The 12,379-nt window shown below is 44.9% G+C and overlaps 2 protein-coding genes across 4 annotated transcripts; both read left to right on the top strand.

Moving 5' to 3' along the window:
- The first annotated feature begins 409 nt into the window (after positions 1–409).
- LOC308177918 (ovomucoid-like) lies at positions 410–2,754 on the top strand. The gene is made up of 4 exons (XM_080555820.1): positions 410–596; positions 1,436–1,452; positions 1,922–2,037; positions 2,552–2,754. The coding sequence occupies exons 1-4, from the start codon at positions 542–544 to the stop codon at positions 2,595–2,597; spliced, it is 234 nt and encodes a 77-aa protein (XP_080411946.1). The 5' UTR covers positions 410–541; the 3' UTR covers positions 2,598–2,754.
- A 3,311-nt stretch (positions 2,755–6,065) lies between these two features.
- Positions 6,066–12,042, top strand: LOC308177914 (ovomucoid-like). 3 transcript variants are annotated; one of them, XM_080555813.1, is made up of 9 exons: positions 6,066–6,138; positions 7,188–7,842; positions 8,332–8,354; positions 8,927–9,051; positions 9,318–9,363; positions 10,241–10,368; positions 10,500–10,545; positions 11,246–11,376; positions 11,870–12,042. In XM_080555813.1, exons 2-9 carry the CDS (start codon positions 7,785–7,787, stop codon positions 11,913–11,915), a joined length of 603 nt encoding a protein of 200 aa, XP_080411939.1. In that variant the 5' UTR covers positions 6,066–6,138; positions 7,188–7,784; the 3' UTR covers positions 11,916–12,042. The 3 variants fall into 3 exon arrangements, with proteins under 3 accessions (XP_080411939.1, XP_080411940.1, XP_080411938.1); XM_080555814.1 differs by having other exon boundaries at positions 6,092–6,138; positions 7,637–7,842; XM_080555812.1 differs by having other exon boundaries at positions 6,113–6,138; positions 7,735–7,842.
- The last annotated feature ends 337 nt before the right edge of the window (positions 12,043–12,379 follow it).

The following is a 12,379-nucleotide window of genomic DNA, read 5'->3' as shown; positions in this document are numbered from 1 at the left end:
CTCCCAGTTCACAGTTTCCCTGGATTTACTACAGTTTAATGATGTTTTATTGGGTGAGGCATGAAAATAAAAGACCTTTAATTCTGGAAGCCATTCATTTCAGATCAACAAAATTTTGCTCGTGAGAAAGCCCTGCGTGTAGCACTGATAACGTGCACGTAGAGGAAATCTGACAGCATTTTCTCTTTAGGTTTGTACAGTTGTTCTTCTGCCCACAGGAATTTTCCATGGTCCTTCAGAAGGCACCTGTCATATATTTCACTTCAAATAATGACACAGAGGGCGTATCTAACGTATTTAAACTTCTTGTGATTCCTGTTGATAAAGAGGCATTCTTTATGGCTTACAGCACGGCTTACCTCTGCCAAGCATCATCAAGATTTACCACCCTGACAACAGACCAGGAATGTTATTTCAGAATAAGGGTGGATAAGACAGATGCGAACACACGTACACACACACGTATGTGCATGATTACGATCTGAGGGCAGCACTAGGGCTGCATTCACAGAGGAAAAGGTGGACAGACGCCCCAGCCACCATGAGGACGGCAGGCGTGGTGGTGCTGCTGGCTCTTGCCCTTTGCTGCTGCCCAGGTGAGTGGCTTTGCTGCCTCCTGCTCTGTGCTTCACTAAGTGCTGGCTGCCTTTAAAAACACAAAAACATCCCCAAACTGGAAGAAGCTTCATTCTACAAGGACTTATTTACTCCTAGAGAGATGGTGTTGAAAAGACTTGACATCAAAGACTATCACTTAGGGGGTAATATTTTAGCAACAGAACTGAGTGGGTAAGAACAACTGTGGGAACAGCTCTGCGCTCGGTGCTAGTTTATGCATAATGAAGGAGGTGACATGTACGTTGTACCACCCGGCGACTCAGACATCCAGTGTTTAACCTCTGAAACGTTGCCGAATCGCAAATTATTTTCCTGAATGGCAGTGAATATTTCCTGCAGTCATCCTGAACTGAGAGGCAGTGTGAGAGCCTGAGCAGTTGTAGAAGCTTTAGAGGAGTTACACCTCACTAAATACTCCTGTTATTTAAGCAGTATTATGGAAATGCATATAAGAAGCTGCCTCCATGTACCTGCCAGCTTTATGGCCCTGTTTTCCTCAATAATGTGCTTATCTTTGAGTATATATCCTTGTTCATCCTGTGAATCATGGAAAATGACTTTCTCTTTTCTTTCATTTTGTACACCCTTTTCCATCTGGGCTGTAACCCTCCTGAAAAAAATTACAGTACAGAACCAATGCTGTAAACATCCAATATGGCACAAAATTTTGCCTGAAATTCCTTTTGTCTAAGAGTCACTCGCTAATAACCACTGAATTGAAAGTTGTTTATTCAGGACATGCATTCAAAGCTTTCAACACTAACAGAAGAGATGAATCGCATTCATGTTATACTTTGACTTTTTTTCTTTTTTCCAGATACCGTTGCACTGAAGGTAAGGGGCAGAGCTGTCTATTTTTTTTCCATCATTTCTTTCCTGAAAGCAGTTTCCATATAAATCATTACTAATCGCATTGTGATCGAGCATTTGAAAATCCTGAGTCATCCAGCTGTCTGAACAATATTTGCCACAGATATTACTGGGTGAAATTGCCATTTTCATCTGATAGTTTCAAAAAAAAAAAAAAGTGCAGTATTCAGTTGGCATCCAAGTTATTGTCACGGTTACTGCAGCAGCGTTTATGATATTTACACAGGCTTTACATCAGTAGAGACTGAAAGGGCACAGCAGGAACAAACCACCCTGTTCCTGCCCTGTCCCTAGGCTTTTTTGTTTTTGACATCTGCTGATGGACAGTACTGGGGGAAGCCCAGGGACGGTGGGGGTGTCTCGTAACATCACCCTTCCTACGAGTCTGCTGTTGAGGGCATTTTTGTGAACACAACACTGCATCTATCTACAGGGCTACTGCAGTAACTACGTCGTACCCCGCAATTTCTGCACGCTGGAGTACATCCCACACTGCGGGTCTGATGGTGTAACATATGCCAACAAATGTTTATTCTGCAATGCATTTCTGTATGTATGAAAATAAATCTCTTCACTAACTAAATGGTGAACCAACTGAGCTTAACCTAACTAATCTGTCTTGGGGACTGGTTGGAGAAGTAAAGTTGTTTTATTTTGTGTTTTCCTGTTCTCCTACTAGCAAGAGTAATTATTCTTTTTATTTATTTATTTATTTATTTTTATTTTTTTAATTTGGGAGAACTACTAGGAATTTCCTTCTTTCAGGTATATAGAAGTAACATAAGTAACATTTAGCAGAGATCTCCATTTCCCTGTTAAGTAATTTGCTGAAGAGCTCTCTTCCAGCAAATAAAATCTATTTCCTACAGACTATTTGTTCTTCTTTTAAATTAAGTCTTTATCTTGTCTTTGAATGTTAGCAATAAGAGGAAAGAGCTGGAATAGCTTTGAGAATGTTCAGATTTGGTTAAGTTCCCCTGTGGTGTATCCTTTACCAGAGGGGGGGATGAACAGCAAAAGTGCAGACGTTCTTTCTCTGGGGTACTGCTTCCTTTCTCTGCAGGAGAAGCCGTCGGACTCTCAGGTTGCTGTACCTTCGAGAGTGCTAACACCTCACCAGGCTCCAGCTCAGACAGGAGACTCCTCCCTGGCAATACTCCCTATGGCAGAGGCCGCCCTAAAACCTCATCCTGAACTTTGAGATCTCCTGATAAAGTCTGAAATGAAACTTTGCCCAATAAAACAAATGAACAAACAACAACAAAAGCCCTTCAGCATTTACGTCTTGTTTTAATAATATGTCTCATGATGGTTTTTTTTCTTAAGATGTTGTGTGATTTTTTCACTGCAACAGTCCTGGGGTGTGGGTATTAATGGGTAAATTAAAGGGAGAGAGAATGCATTGTCTGATCTACTAAGAAATCAGCTCCATCTCTGAAGGCAATGAGTTTCTCTGAGGGCCTTCACCCAGATTTCCTAAAGACAACCAGAGCTGGGGATGCAACCTGGTGCAATGCTCCAGTGGATTTATCCTGCCAAGGGCATCCTGTACAGACACTCGCTGCCTCCCTAGCAGCTGAGGAGAGAGGTGGTGAAGAAGGGCACTTCCCAGCTGCATTTCCCCCTGTGGAAGTGGGGTAGGACACACCTGTAGGCGGGGGAAGCCTTTTGGCAGCCACTTTCTGTGCCTCCCAGAGCAGCAGGATGGGATGTTTCCCCAGGCAGGGGGCACCTGCCTGCCTGCGTTCGTGCTTGTGACACTCATCGGGGTGCGGGTGATGTTCGGAGGACTGCGAGCGGGAGCTTCCGCAGCCCGTTTCGGCACCTCACCCACCACTTAGCTGCTGCCTGTAGGTAATTGCGTCAGCTGCCACTTGTAGAGGATCCTTTGAGATTCTTGGGCCTCTGGAAATCTTGGCTGATGAAAGGAAGGGCTCAGAGTCATAGCGTTAATTTATTATTCATTACCAGCGAAGTGCCGGCAGTGCAGCGGGCTGTACGGGCAGCAGTCTCACAGCCAAATAGTTAATGATCTTAAACGACAACGTGCCACTTTCCAGAGACCAGAGAGAGCAGCTCTCTGGAGGGAGACGTTTTATTTCCAGAAGACGTGAGTGTGTGCAATAACTCAGCACCAAGCCCCTTCCTGGGGCTGGGATGTCCCTCCTGGGGGAGGGATGTCCAGGTGCGGGGAGGCGTTTTGGTGCCAAGGGCAATGCTGAGGACCGTGACAGTGCGGTGGCAGTGCTGGGGGTGTGTGTGGCAGGCACCGTGCTCCTGTTTGTCCCCTCTGCTGCACGAGGGAGTCAGGTAAGAGATCACCAGCCCCATTGCTTGTTGTTCTTTCTGGGGAGCAGCAGAGAGGAGGAGGAGGAGGAGGAGGAGGAGAATGAAGATGAAGATGAAGTTGAGGAGGGCCCCCTAGGAGCTATGCTGTCTCAGTGCCAAGTGGAGCTCCCAGCTGCTCTCAGGATCCCAGTGGTCTTCACAGAGCATCTTCCAGGGGCCGTGCCCGCTAAGCAGGATAACCCAGGCAATTGAGGAGTAACTGTGAGCAGTAATGAACGGGGACAAATCCTCCATCCTGACACAGAGCTCTGGCATGCAGCACTTCTGAGGAGGTGGCCGGGGGCACAGCAGGACCCCAGCATCACCCCTGACCCTCTGCACCATGGGCAGCTCTGCAGGATGGCAAGCAAGACGAGACTCTTCCACGAGCACTGTTGAAAACGATTTTTTTGTTGCTGCTCAATAAAATCCTGCCACAACAACACAATATCCTCTCACCATTGCTAATCTAACTCTCCCTCCAGGAAATTCAAGGCAGGAAACATTGCCTGCCTGCCGAGGTGTTTTATGGTACAATTCTTTGAGTGGTACCTCAGCCCTCTGTGCCATTATTTGATGTTTGTGAATTTAGGAAATGCCATTCAATTACCCTACAAACCGATTAACACGTTGCATTTAGTTATTTGGTTCTGCTCTATTTTATATCAACACTTCTCTTTTAGTGTATTATCCTACTTGTTGCTGGCCAAAGCACACCTCAGGCCAGTCTAGACCTTGCTCTTAACGCAGTTTTTCTCCAAGGCTTCATCGGCATAAACGGTTTGTTACTGTGTTCTTCCTCAATGTGGGGAAAAACAAAATGTTTTGAAAGAAAATTGCTTGGTGATGCTGTCTGGGGGGGGCTGGCTGTGTCAGAGCTGCTGCAGCGAGACCGAGCTGGGACTTGTCGAGGGATTTGGATGTGAGGGGCCGGATCCTCAGTGCCCTGCTGTAAGCGTACAGCTCCCAGACAGACAAATCATTCCAGACACCCTTCCTGCCTGTGATATCATCTGCGCTTAAACGGCAGGAGATATGCAGGCAGCAATCAGATAGCTGAGCTGCGAGGAGAGATATTGCAAGAGTGCGGCTGAGAGCAGGGGCTTTGCTTGCTCCAAAATTGAATTCCTGTTCTCATAGGAGATGTAGCCCTGCCCCCGCGTGCACAGCTCTGGTAACAGCACCCTGTTTTGTTCCCTCCTGCGTGGGGCACAGCAGCAGTGGGTGCGAGCACCGCGCTCTGCGTTCGGCCTGCGTTTGGGACTGCAGAGCGCTCGCCTCCACACATCCAGCTTTTTGGGGTTCCCCCCCCCCCCCCCCAAATTGAAAAATATTATTTCTTTTTGTAGCCAAGTGAAGCCTGTGACAAGTTTTAAACTAAGGCAGGGAAAATTAATGAAGATTTTTTTTAGGTCGTGGTAGATTATGGGTTCGTTTGAGGTAGGGAATCTCAAGACCAGAGGAAAAGATTCCTGGGAAGTATCACTGTTATGGGATGACATAATTTTGGATTAGAAATTGGGTAGAATTTACAGATTTGTTGGAAATTTACCTTAACGCAAGGGGGACGCATCATGTAACTACCAGTTTATCCCATTTATGTGGCCACAACCTTCTTGACTAAAAACCTGTACCATCTAAGAACTTGAAATAGCAGGAAGTGTTTTATTTAACCTTTTCTGTGGATCTCATATCACAGAAAAAAAGGCTAGAAATAATCCTATGCTCAAACTCATTTTATTGAACCCACCATCATGAAACTTGCATATCCCGCAGGGATTTTGACAGGTGACTTCACTCTCCTCTTCCCATTTGCAACATGTGTATGACATTTCCCGAAGCTCCCTCCTCCAAATGTATTGAGACAGTTGTTTTTCACTGTTCCTAATGCCTGTGTCAACCCATCTGCTGCTCGGCAATTACTTCTGTCCCATTCCCTTCTGTTTCTTATTAATCGAGCTCCTTGTGCAATCCCACGTCACACCTCGCCCAGCAGCTCCTGCTGCCCTGCCCTGGCTGCTGCCAATTAGCTCCCATCCTTTCTCATCGACCCTGTAGCAAGACTCTGTCCTCGCACAAATCGCTGGAGGAAGAGGGGACAGGAGCAGTTCCAGCGCTGTCCTATCTGCCTACCCAGACCTTCAGAAGCAGCAGGCGGATCAGAGGGGGTCTCCCAGGTGGAGCTTGTTAGTCAAAGGGCAGGTGCTGGCCACACAAGAGAATGACACCATTCCCCACCATATAAAAAAGCCCAGAGAGACCAGCATGATTTCTTGCTTCAGGCTGAGAGATGAGGAAACCAGAGAAGCAGCATGGTTTTTGGTAATTTGGGCTTTCAGACCTAGAGGTGGTGGTGCAGGGTCTGGGGTTGTAGGGCCGAAGAGCTGATGGACTGCGTTCCTGCAGCCTCACCGAGCACTGCAGAGCCAGCAGGTGCCATCTCCTCTGATGGCTGGTATGGGTTCTGAGGAAACGTTTTCAGCTTAGGCGTTCTTGTCCCTGGAGAAAAATCAATATTAATGCTTCTGTGATTACTGCTTGCCTTCCAAATATGCTTATGATCAGTTCAAGAAGTTTGACAGTCACGTCACTCAGGATGCTAAGAATACAACAGAAACAGCTTTTAAATGAACCCTTCAACTCTTGATATTTGTGAATGAGATCCAAAGAACATTACTCATTTATTTTTCAGGAAAATGATTTCATTGACACGAACAGGCCAAAGCCTGCAAGCTCTATTTTGTGATTGCGGTTCCCTTGCACTTTCAGCTACATTTTTATGATTTTATGTGCCCATGCCAAGACTTGAACATCTCCCAGGATAATAAGAAAAACAATTCTGATTTTCTATTTAAAACTCAGGCTGCTTTTAAGCCACGTGCATGTATCTTCTAAAACACAAATGTGTTCTGTCCCTCACTTCCTTTCGTGACTATATTCAACTCCAGAAGTGTTTTATGCAATGTTTGTTTTGCCATAAATCTGTGACAGAGTTGAAAAAACCTTCAATAGAACCTTTATTCTTCACTTAGCTGAAAGTCGTGTTTTAGGGAAGATGACACTCTCTATTTAATGCCATGTAAAGAGAAAAGAAGGGGGGAATGTATGGACTCACCTTCTGTTTTCAGTTGCTGCAATTTTTTATGAATGACTGTGGTAATAAGACCATTTCACCTGCACAGAACGCCACTTGCTTGTCATTAAGAGGAAACAATGTCCAGGTTTAAGGCTGGTTATTCTCATTGTTTCTTAATCAGGTTCATGCTGATCGTCAACAGATGAATAATTCTTCCTTGTACATAGACATGTCTCAAACTTCTGGAGTTTTAGGTCATGTTTCCCTGTTGTGATGACTCTTGCTATCCCATTAGTAAGAAATCCAGCATACCAGGAAAATACAGAAGAGACTATGGAGAGGTTCACTCTGCAGCATCTTCAAAAGACACTGATGCCTGCCAAACCCCGGATTTTATTTCTGTAAAAGCTGAGGGTGTCCCACGCTGCCATCTCATCACTCTGCAGTACTGCACAAGTCTCCCAGAGCCCAAATACATTGTAGTGTATGTAACATGGTGTGCACTAGTTCAAACACTTTCAACAAATTAGCTTTTTTGCTTTGCCAACTTCCATATGTAATTTCACAACATCTAGTGTTGAGACAGTGCTCTTGTTTGGACAGTACAAATCACTCATTGTACAGCAGGGCGCCTTTGTTAACAAGCTGGGTGTAGCTCACATTTTTGTTTAATTCTTCTGGGCATCTCTCTAACAAACAAGTATTCTTTAGGGCTCAACTCAATAATCAATACAGTTTTGTTAGTTTACAGAGCAGATAATTACTTTATGGGATGACTTTACAAGGTCAGGGAGATGTACTTATATAGTCTGGAGAATGAAGGCAGAGAAACATTTCTACAGAACTCAACAGCAACAGATTTGCAAGTACAGACTACACAACCTTTCCCACCATGAAGACAACAAGAGCTGCTGCCCTTCTTGGGCTACTGTTTCTCGTCTGCTTTTCTGGTAAGTTGTCTTTATTATAGTCTCTCCTTATATCTCTAGTCATCTTGAACTCTATATAGGTCAGCATGCCTTAATATATATGTATCCTAAAATAGAGCTCAGCTTACTGGAGAAGTAATGATTTAGTAATACTCTCTTTAGTAAACTCTCTTTTAATGAACTTTATCCGTGTGCAAATATTACTACAGGTCTAGTAGGATGCCTCTGTCTGATTTAAACTTATTAGACTTAGCGGGGATAATAGTGCTGCAAAAGGAGAAAAGCAAGTCAAAGCTTGTATTTTCACCAGTAATTGATTATTATTATTATTTTTAATCATAGAATATAACTTCTTGTTTACTTGGACTGGATAAAACATTTACAAAACAAGTAATTCTCAGTAGTAAGAAAGTGTATTTAGTTACTCTCTTGGGAAATTAATAATGCCAGAGAAATTTTAATCAAGGACACTGTAACACTTTTATATTGTATAATCTCCATTTTTTGTAGATATTGTTTCTGGTCAACGATGGGTGAGTAGTAGATCTTCTCTCTCATTTAGTCTTGATTTCTAAGTGTAGATGAATAATTCATATTCACGCTGTATCCCAGGGGAGTCTTGAGGGAGAATAAAAGAAAATGGAGAGAGCAAGGAAGGAAGAAGAAAAAGTGCCCCCAAGAATTATACCACCTCTTTTTCCCCCAAAATAAGAAAACATCTTTGTCAGAGAATGACACCTTATCAGACTGGTGATAAAAGATGGTAATTAATAATGTAGAGTGAGAGCCAGCATGGCACAGAGGGCCAGCAGGAAATCTATACAACTTTTGAATAACTGCCTAAATATCTTCCCTGTCCTGATTCCCTAAGGAATGATCACTTTTGTCAGTCATGCATGTCTACAGTGCTGAACGTCATAATGGTGAAAATGTGTTTATGCATACTGTAGGAAATGACATATTTTGTTCCCTCCCTTCACCACGGAGGAATGACAGAGGAAAAAAAAATGACTACCTGTAGCATCCCTATGCTTAGAAAACATGATGAACATGAGCAGATACTTCCCTCCCCTTGGAGAAACTGCACGTCTGTCCTTTTTAACAGGCCTCCTGCGGCATGTACCACATGTCGGATAGGAACAATCTTGCCTGTCCCAGGGACTTTCAGCCGGTCTGTGGCACCAATAACGTGACGTACCCCAACGAGTGCTCGCTCTGCAGAGAAATCTTGTGAGTACAAGATCACCTGATTACCCATAATGATGGTTCAGGTAGCAGACGAAAGCCTTTTGAATTGTGACTAATCGTGGGGTGGGCTGGATTTTTCATAAGTTTCAGCCATCCCTAGTGCGCAGGATCTCGTCAGGCTGTGTCTCTTCCGTGTCAAAACTCCTAAGTTTGATTAATTACTGGGGCTTTACGAGTGGAGAGACTTAATGAGTGAGATGACTACATGGCATCAACAGGTTAATCCTTCCTTTCCTTCTCTCTCCTAGTCGTAACAGAGTGATTGACAAAAAGCATGACGGAAGATGCATAAAGGTATGGTCTAAGATCGACTCCTAAGATATCCTAAGATACTCTAAGATACAACTTCAAAACTGCTAAAATTTTTATGAAAATGAAGAATTTCATATCTTCAAGGTTTTTTTAATTTCATTTTGAAAAATGCAAATCTGCTTCAACTGTGAATTTTGAAATGTTATCTTATGCCTAACACCTGACGGAAAAACAGAAGCTTTTGATTTCAATAATGCTTCAGCATTGTCAAAACATTTCCCTTTAGATTTAGAAAAAAAGTTTGTTAAAACTCAGAAATTCCCAGAGGAAGTTTGGATTTTGACTAAACCATAATTTGTAACAGGAAAAAAAAAGATTCTATCAAAACATCTATCATAAGATTTGTTTATCAATATATAGAGTTACCATGAAGTGGAGAAGTGGCTCTATTTTTAGATTAGTGAGATAATGTAAAGAAACATTCTGGCTGTGCAATTTACCATAATGCTACAATTTTCATTTCAGTACACTCAGAGTAATTACGGGAACACTGAGGCGAGCCTAAACTCCGTTTTCAAGCGGGGCAGACGTTTCACAGCAGAAGTTGCCGCCACCTAAGGCACATTAGGCACAGATCCTGTGTGACTGTGTTCAGGGTGGAAACCCCCAAGCTGACACTGACGAAACCCATTTCAGGACAGGAAAAAAAAAACACTAGATACTGCAGGATCTGCCGCACCCACGTCCTCCAAGGCAGAATTTCACCCGCTTGTGCTCCCTCTACCTCACCCTGCCAGGCTGGAAGCTCGCATCCCTGTACATCTCTGTTTGCTGCGAGCATGGGGAGAAGGGGAAATATCTCTTGCATCATGCACCGTTACACAGGAGTGATTAAAATGCCGTTCTGTGGCTGTTTCAGGTCGATTGCACTGGCTACATGAGAACAACGGGCGGTCGGGAGTCTCTCTGCACCCGGCATTACAACCCGCTCTGCGCCACCAACGGGGTTACCTACAGCAACAAGTGCAGCTTCTGCACGGCGGTGGCGTGAGTGCTGGGCCGGGTGGCTGGCAGGGTGGCTGGGTGCTGGTGTCGATATCTGGAGGGTAGTGAGGGGGCTCGGCTCCTGAAGCGGCTGCGATGTGCTTGTTCATTCTCAATGCACTTTCTTCCCAAAGGAATGGAGAGGACATCGACCTGTTCATGCCTGGAAGCTGCCCCAAGGTAAAGTTCAGAAGTCTCCACTATGAACTGTTGTTATAATGTGCTACACGATGAAAATTCAGTGAGTCATAACTACGTAAGAGAAATGCCTGCACTCTGCTGGCATATTTGGCCTGGAAATAGGATTTGAGGAAAACAGCTGAAGTATACCAGGGTCAAAGGACACTGAACAAAACCCATGTCTCTGAGGTGCAGTCTCCACCTGCACAGCTTCTGACCTGGGAACAGAGCAACCAGGTGATGCTAAAACCTTGATTCACTGGGAGAAGAGACGTGCCTGAGGAAGGGGTGCAGACTCAACCCTCCCAGGGGAGCACAGGGGCTCAAGCCGCCACCAGCACCAGCGGTAGGTGGGATTCCTTTTGTGGGAGAACTTTGTACCGTGTACTTTGTAACACCCCACATTTCGGCACCCCCTCTCTGCTGGGCTGCTGAACCAGAGCAGAGCAACCAGCAGGAGGGCCAGCCTGGCAGTACTGGTGTGGCCATTTCACTGCTCTGAGGGTATTTGTTAGATTTCTTTCCCAATTTCTCACTTTGTACTCTGCCAGGCAAGCATGTTAGGCTTTTCAGAGTTGTTAGAACAACAGCGCCCTGCACCCGAAAAATGCTTTTATGCTTTGCCATATTGTAAACATTAAATAGACATAAAGCAGACATAGGAAAATACGGGGAACAAAAGCTTCACAATGTGTTGTAGCTCCGTAACATGCAGATTGACTGCAGTGGATTCAAGAGCACCGACGTCTACTGCACTGCTGAGTACATGCCCCTCTGCGGCTCTGACGGCAGAACGTATGGGAACAAATGCCACTTCTGTGTTGCAGTTCTGTAAGTACACGGCGCCCAACACACAGCCATGAAAACACTGCTGTGCCGGAGCCCCAGCACTCCCGTTAGCCCCTCAGTAAATCCATCTCTGCTCCCCGTCCCTCTCGTGACGCTCCCTCTCCTGTGCCCCTGCAGGCACTGCAGATCTTAAACCCAAGTGAGTCTTCTCCTTCCCTCCCTTTCCCTCCCCTCACAATTAAATCCAGATTCCCATTCACAGGCTTGTAGTGTTCCTGACTCCCTCCCTGTGAGAGTAATTTAAACCTTAACTGTAGGATGAATATCCAAAATTATGGGGTTTGTCCCAAATCTCTTTCCCATGACAAAACATGTAACTTGGGGAACCAGGAGAGAGGTGAAACTGTAAGTGAGGGACTCTGTAACTTGGACAGCACGGAGGGTTGGCTTACATGGGTAAAACTAGCAACAGCACTGGCGGGACTATAAAACTGACTTCCACATCTGTAATTTTTGATTCCCTCTTTCTCTTCAGGAAGAGCCGGGGATCCCTGACCCTCAAGCACCCTGGTAAATGCTGAGTGCTGGCACGTAACCTTCACCCTCGCCTTTCTCTTACAAAGCTCACAACTCCAGTGTGCTCTTCCCTGCTCCCTGTTGTACATTGGTTTCTGCTTTGATCCATCAATAAATCAAAACCAGCCACCCTCTTTGCCATGGACTTTTTTTCCTTCTTCAGGATAGGGATAATGGTCTTCAGGCTTTTAGGTACTTATCTGTCAGGCAGGAGAAGTTTCGAAATAAACCACAATAAAGACCAAAGTGTAACGCCCATCACACAACAGCCCAAGCCCTCACGAGAGTACGTCACTCCATACCAAACCATCAGAGGAGAAAACAAGCTGCTATAAAATACTACTGCTTTCCCAAGTTCTGTGTTTTACAGCATATAAATGGATTTGTGTTGGATGGACAGAGCCTGGCTTTGTAACAGCACTGAGCCTTGGAGGACCTGGTCCTTGTAGGAGCCTTGGCATGGGGGAAA

Source organism: Anser brachyrhynchus (assembly GCF_964034855.1).
Source record: "Anser brachyrhynchus genome assembly, chromosome: 14".
In the NCBI taxonomy this organism is placed as follows: Eukaryota; Metazoa; Chordata; class Aves; order Anseriformes; family Anatidae; genus Anser; species Anser brachyrhynchus.
This window is presented reverse-complemented; position numbering and strand designations above follow the sequence as displayed.

Coding starts and splice junctions, on each gene's coding strand:
- LOC308177914 (XM_080555812.1), top strand. Junction 9,052..9,317: donor TCGCTCTGCAGAGAAATCTT/GTGAGTACAAGA, acceptor TCTCTCTCCTAG/TCGTAACAGAGTGATTGACA. Junction 10,369..10,499: donor AGCTTCTGCACGGCGGTGGC/GTGAGTGCTGGG, acceptor TTCTTCCCAAAG/GAATGGAGAGGACATCGACC.
- LOC308177918 (XM_080555820.1), top strand. CDS start 542: ATGAGGACGGCAGGCGTGGTGGTGCTGCTGGCTCTTGCCCTTTGCTGC. Junction 2,038..2,551: donor TTATTCTGCAATGCATTTCT/GTATGTATGAAA, acceptor CTTTCTCTGCAG/GAGAAGCCGTCGGACTCTCA.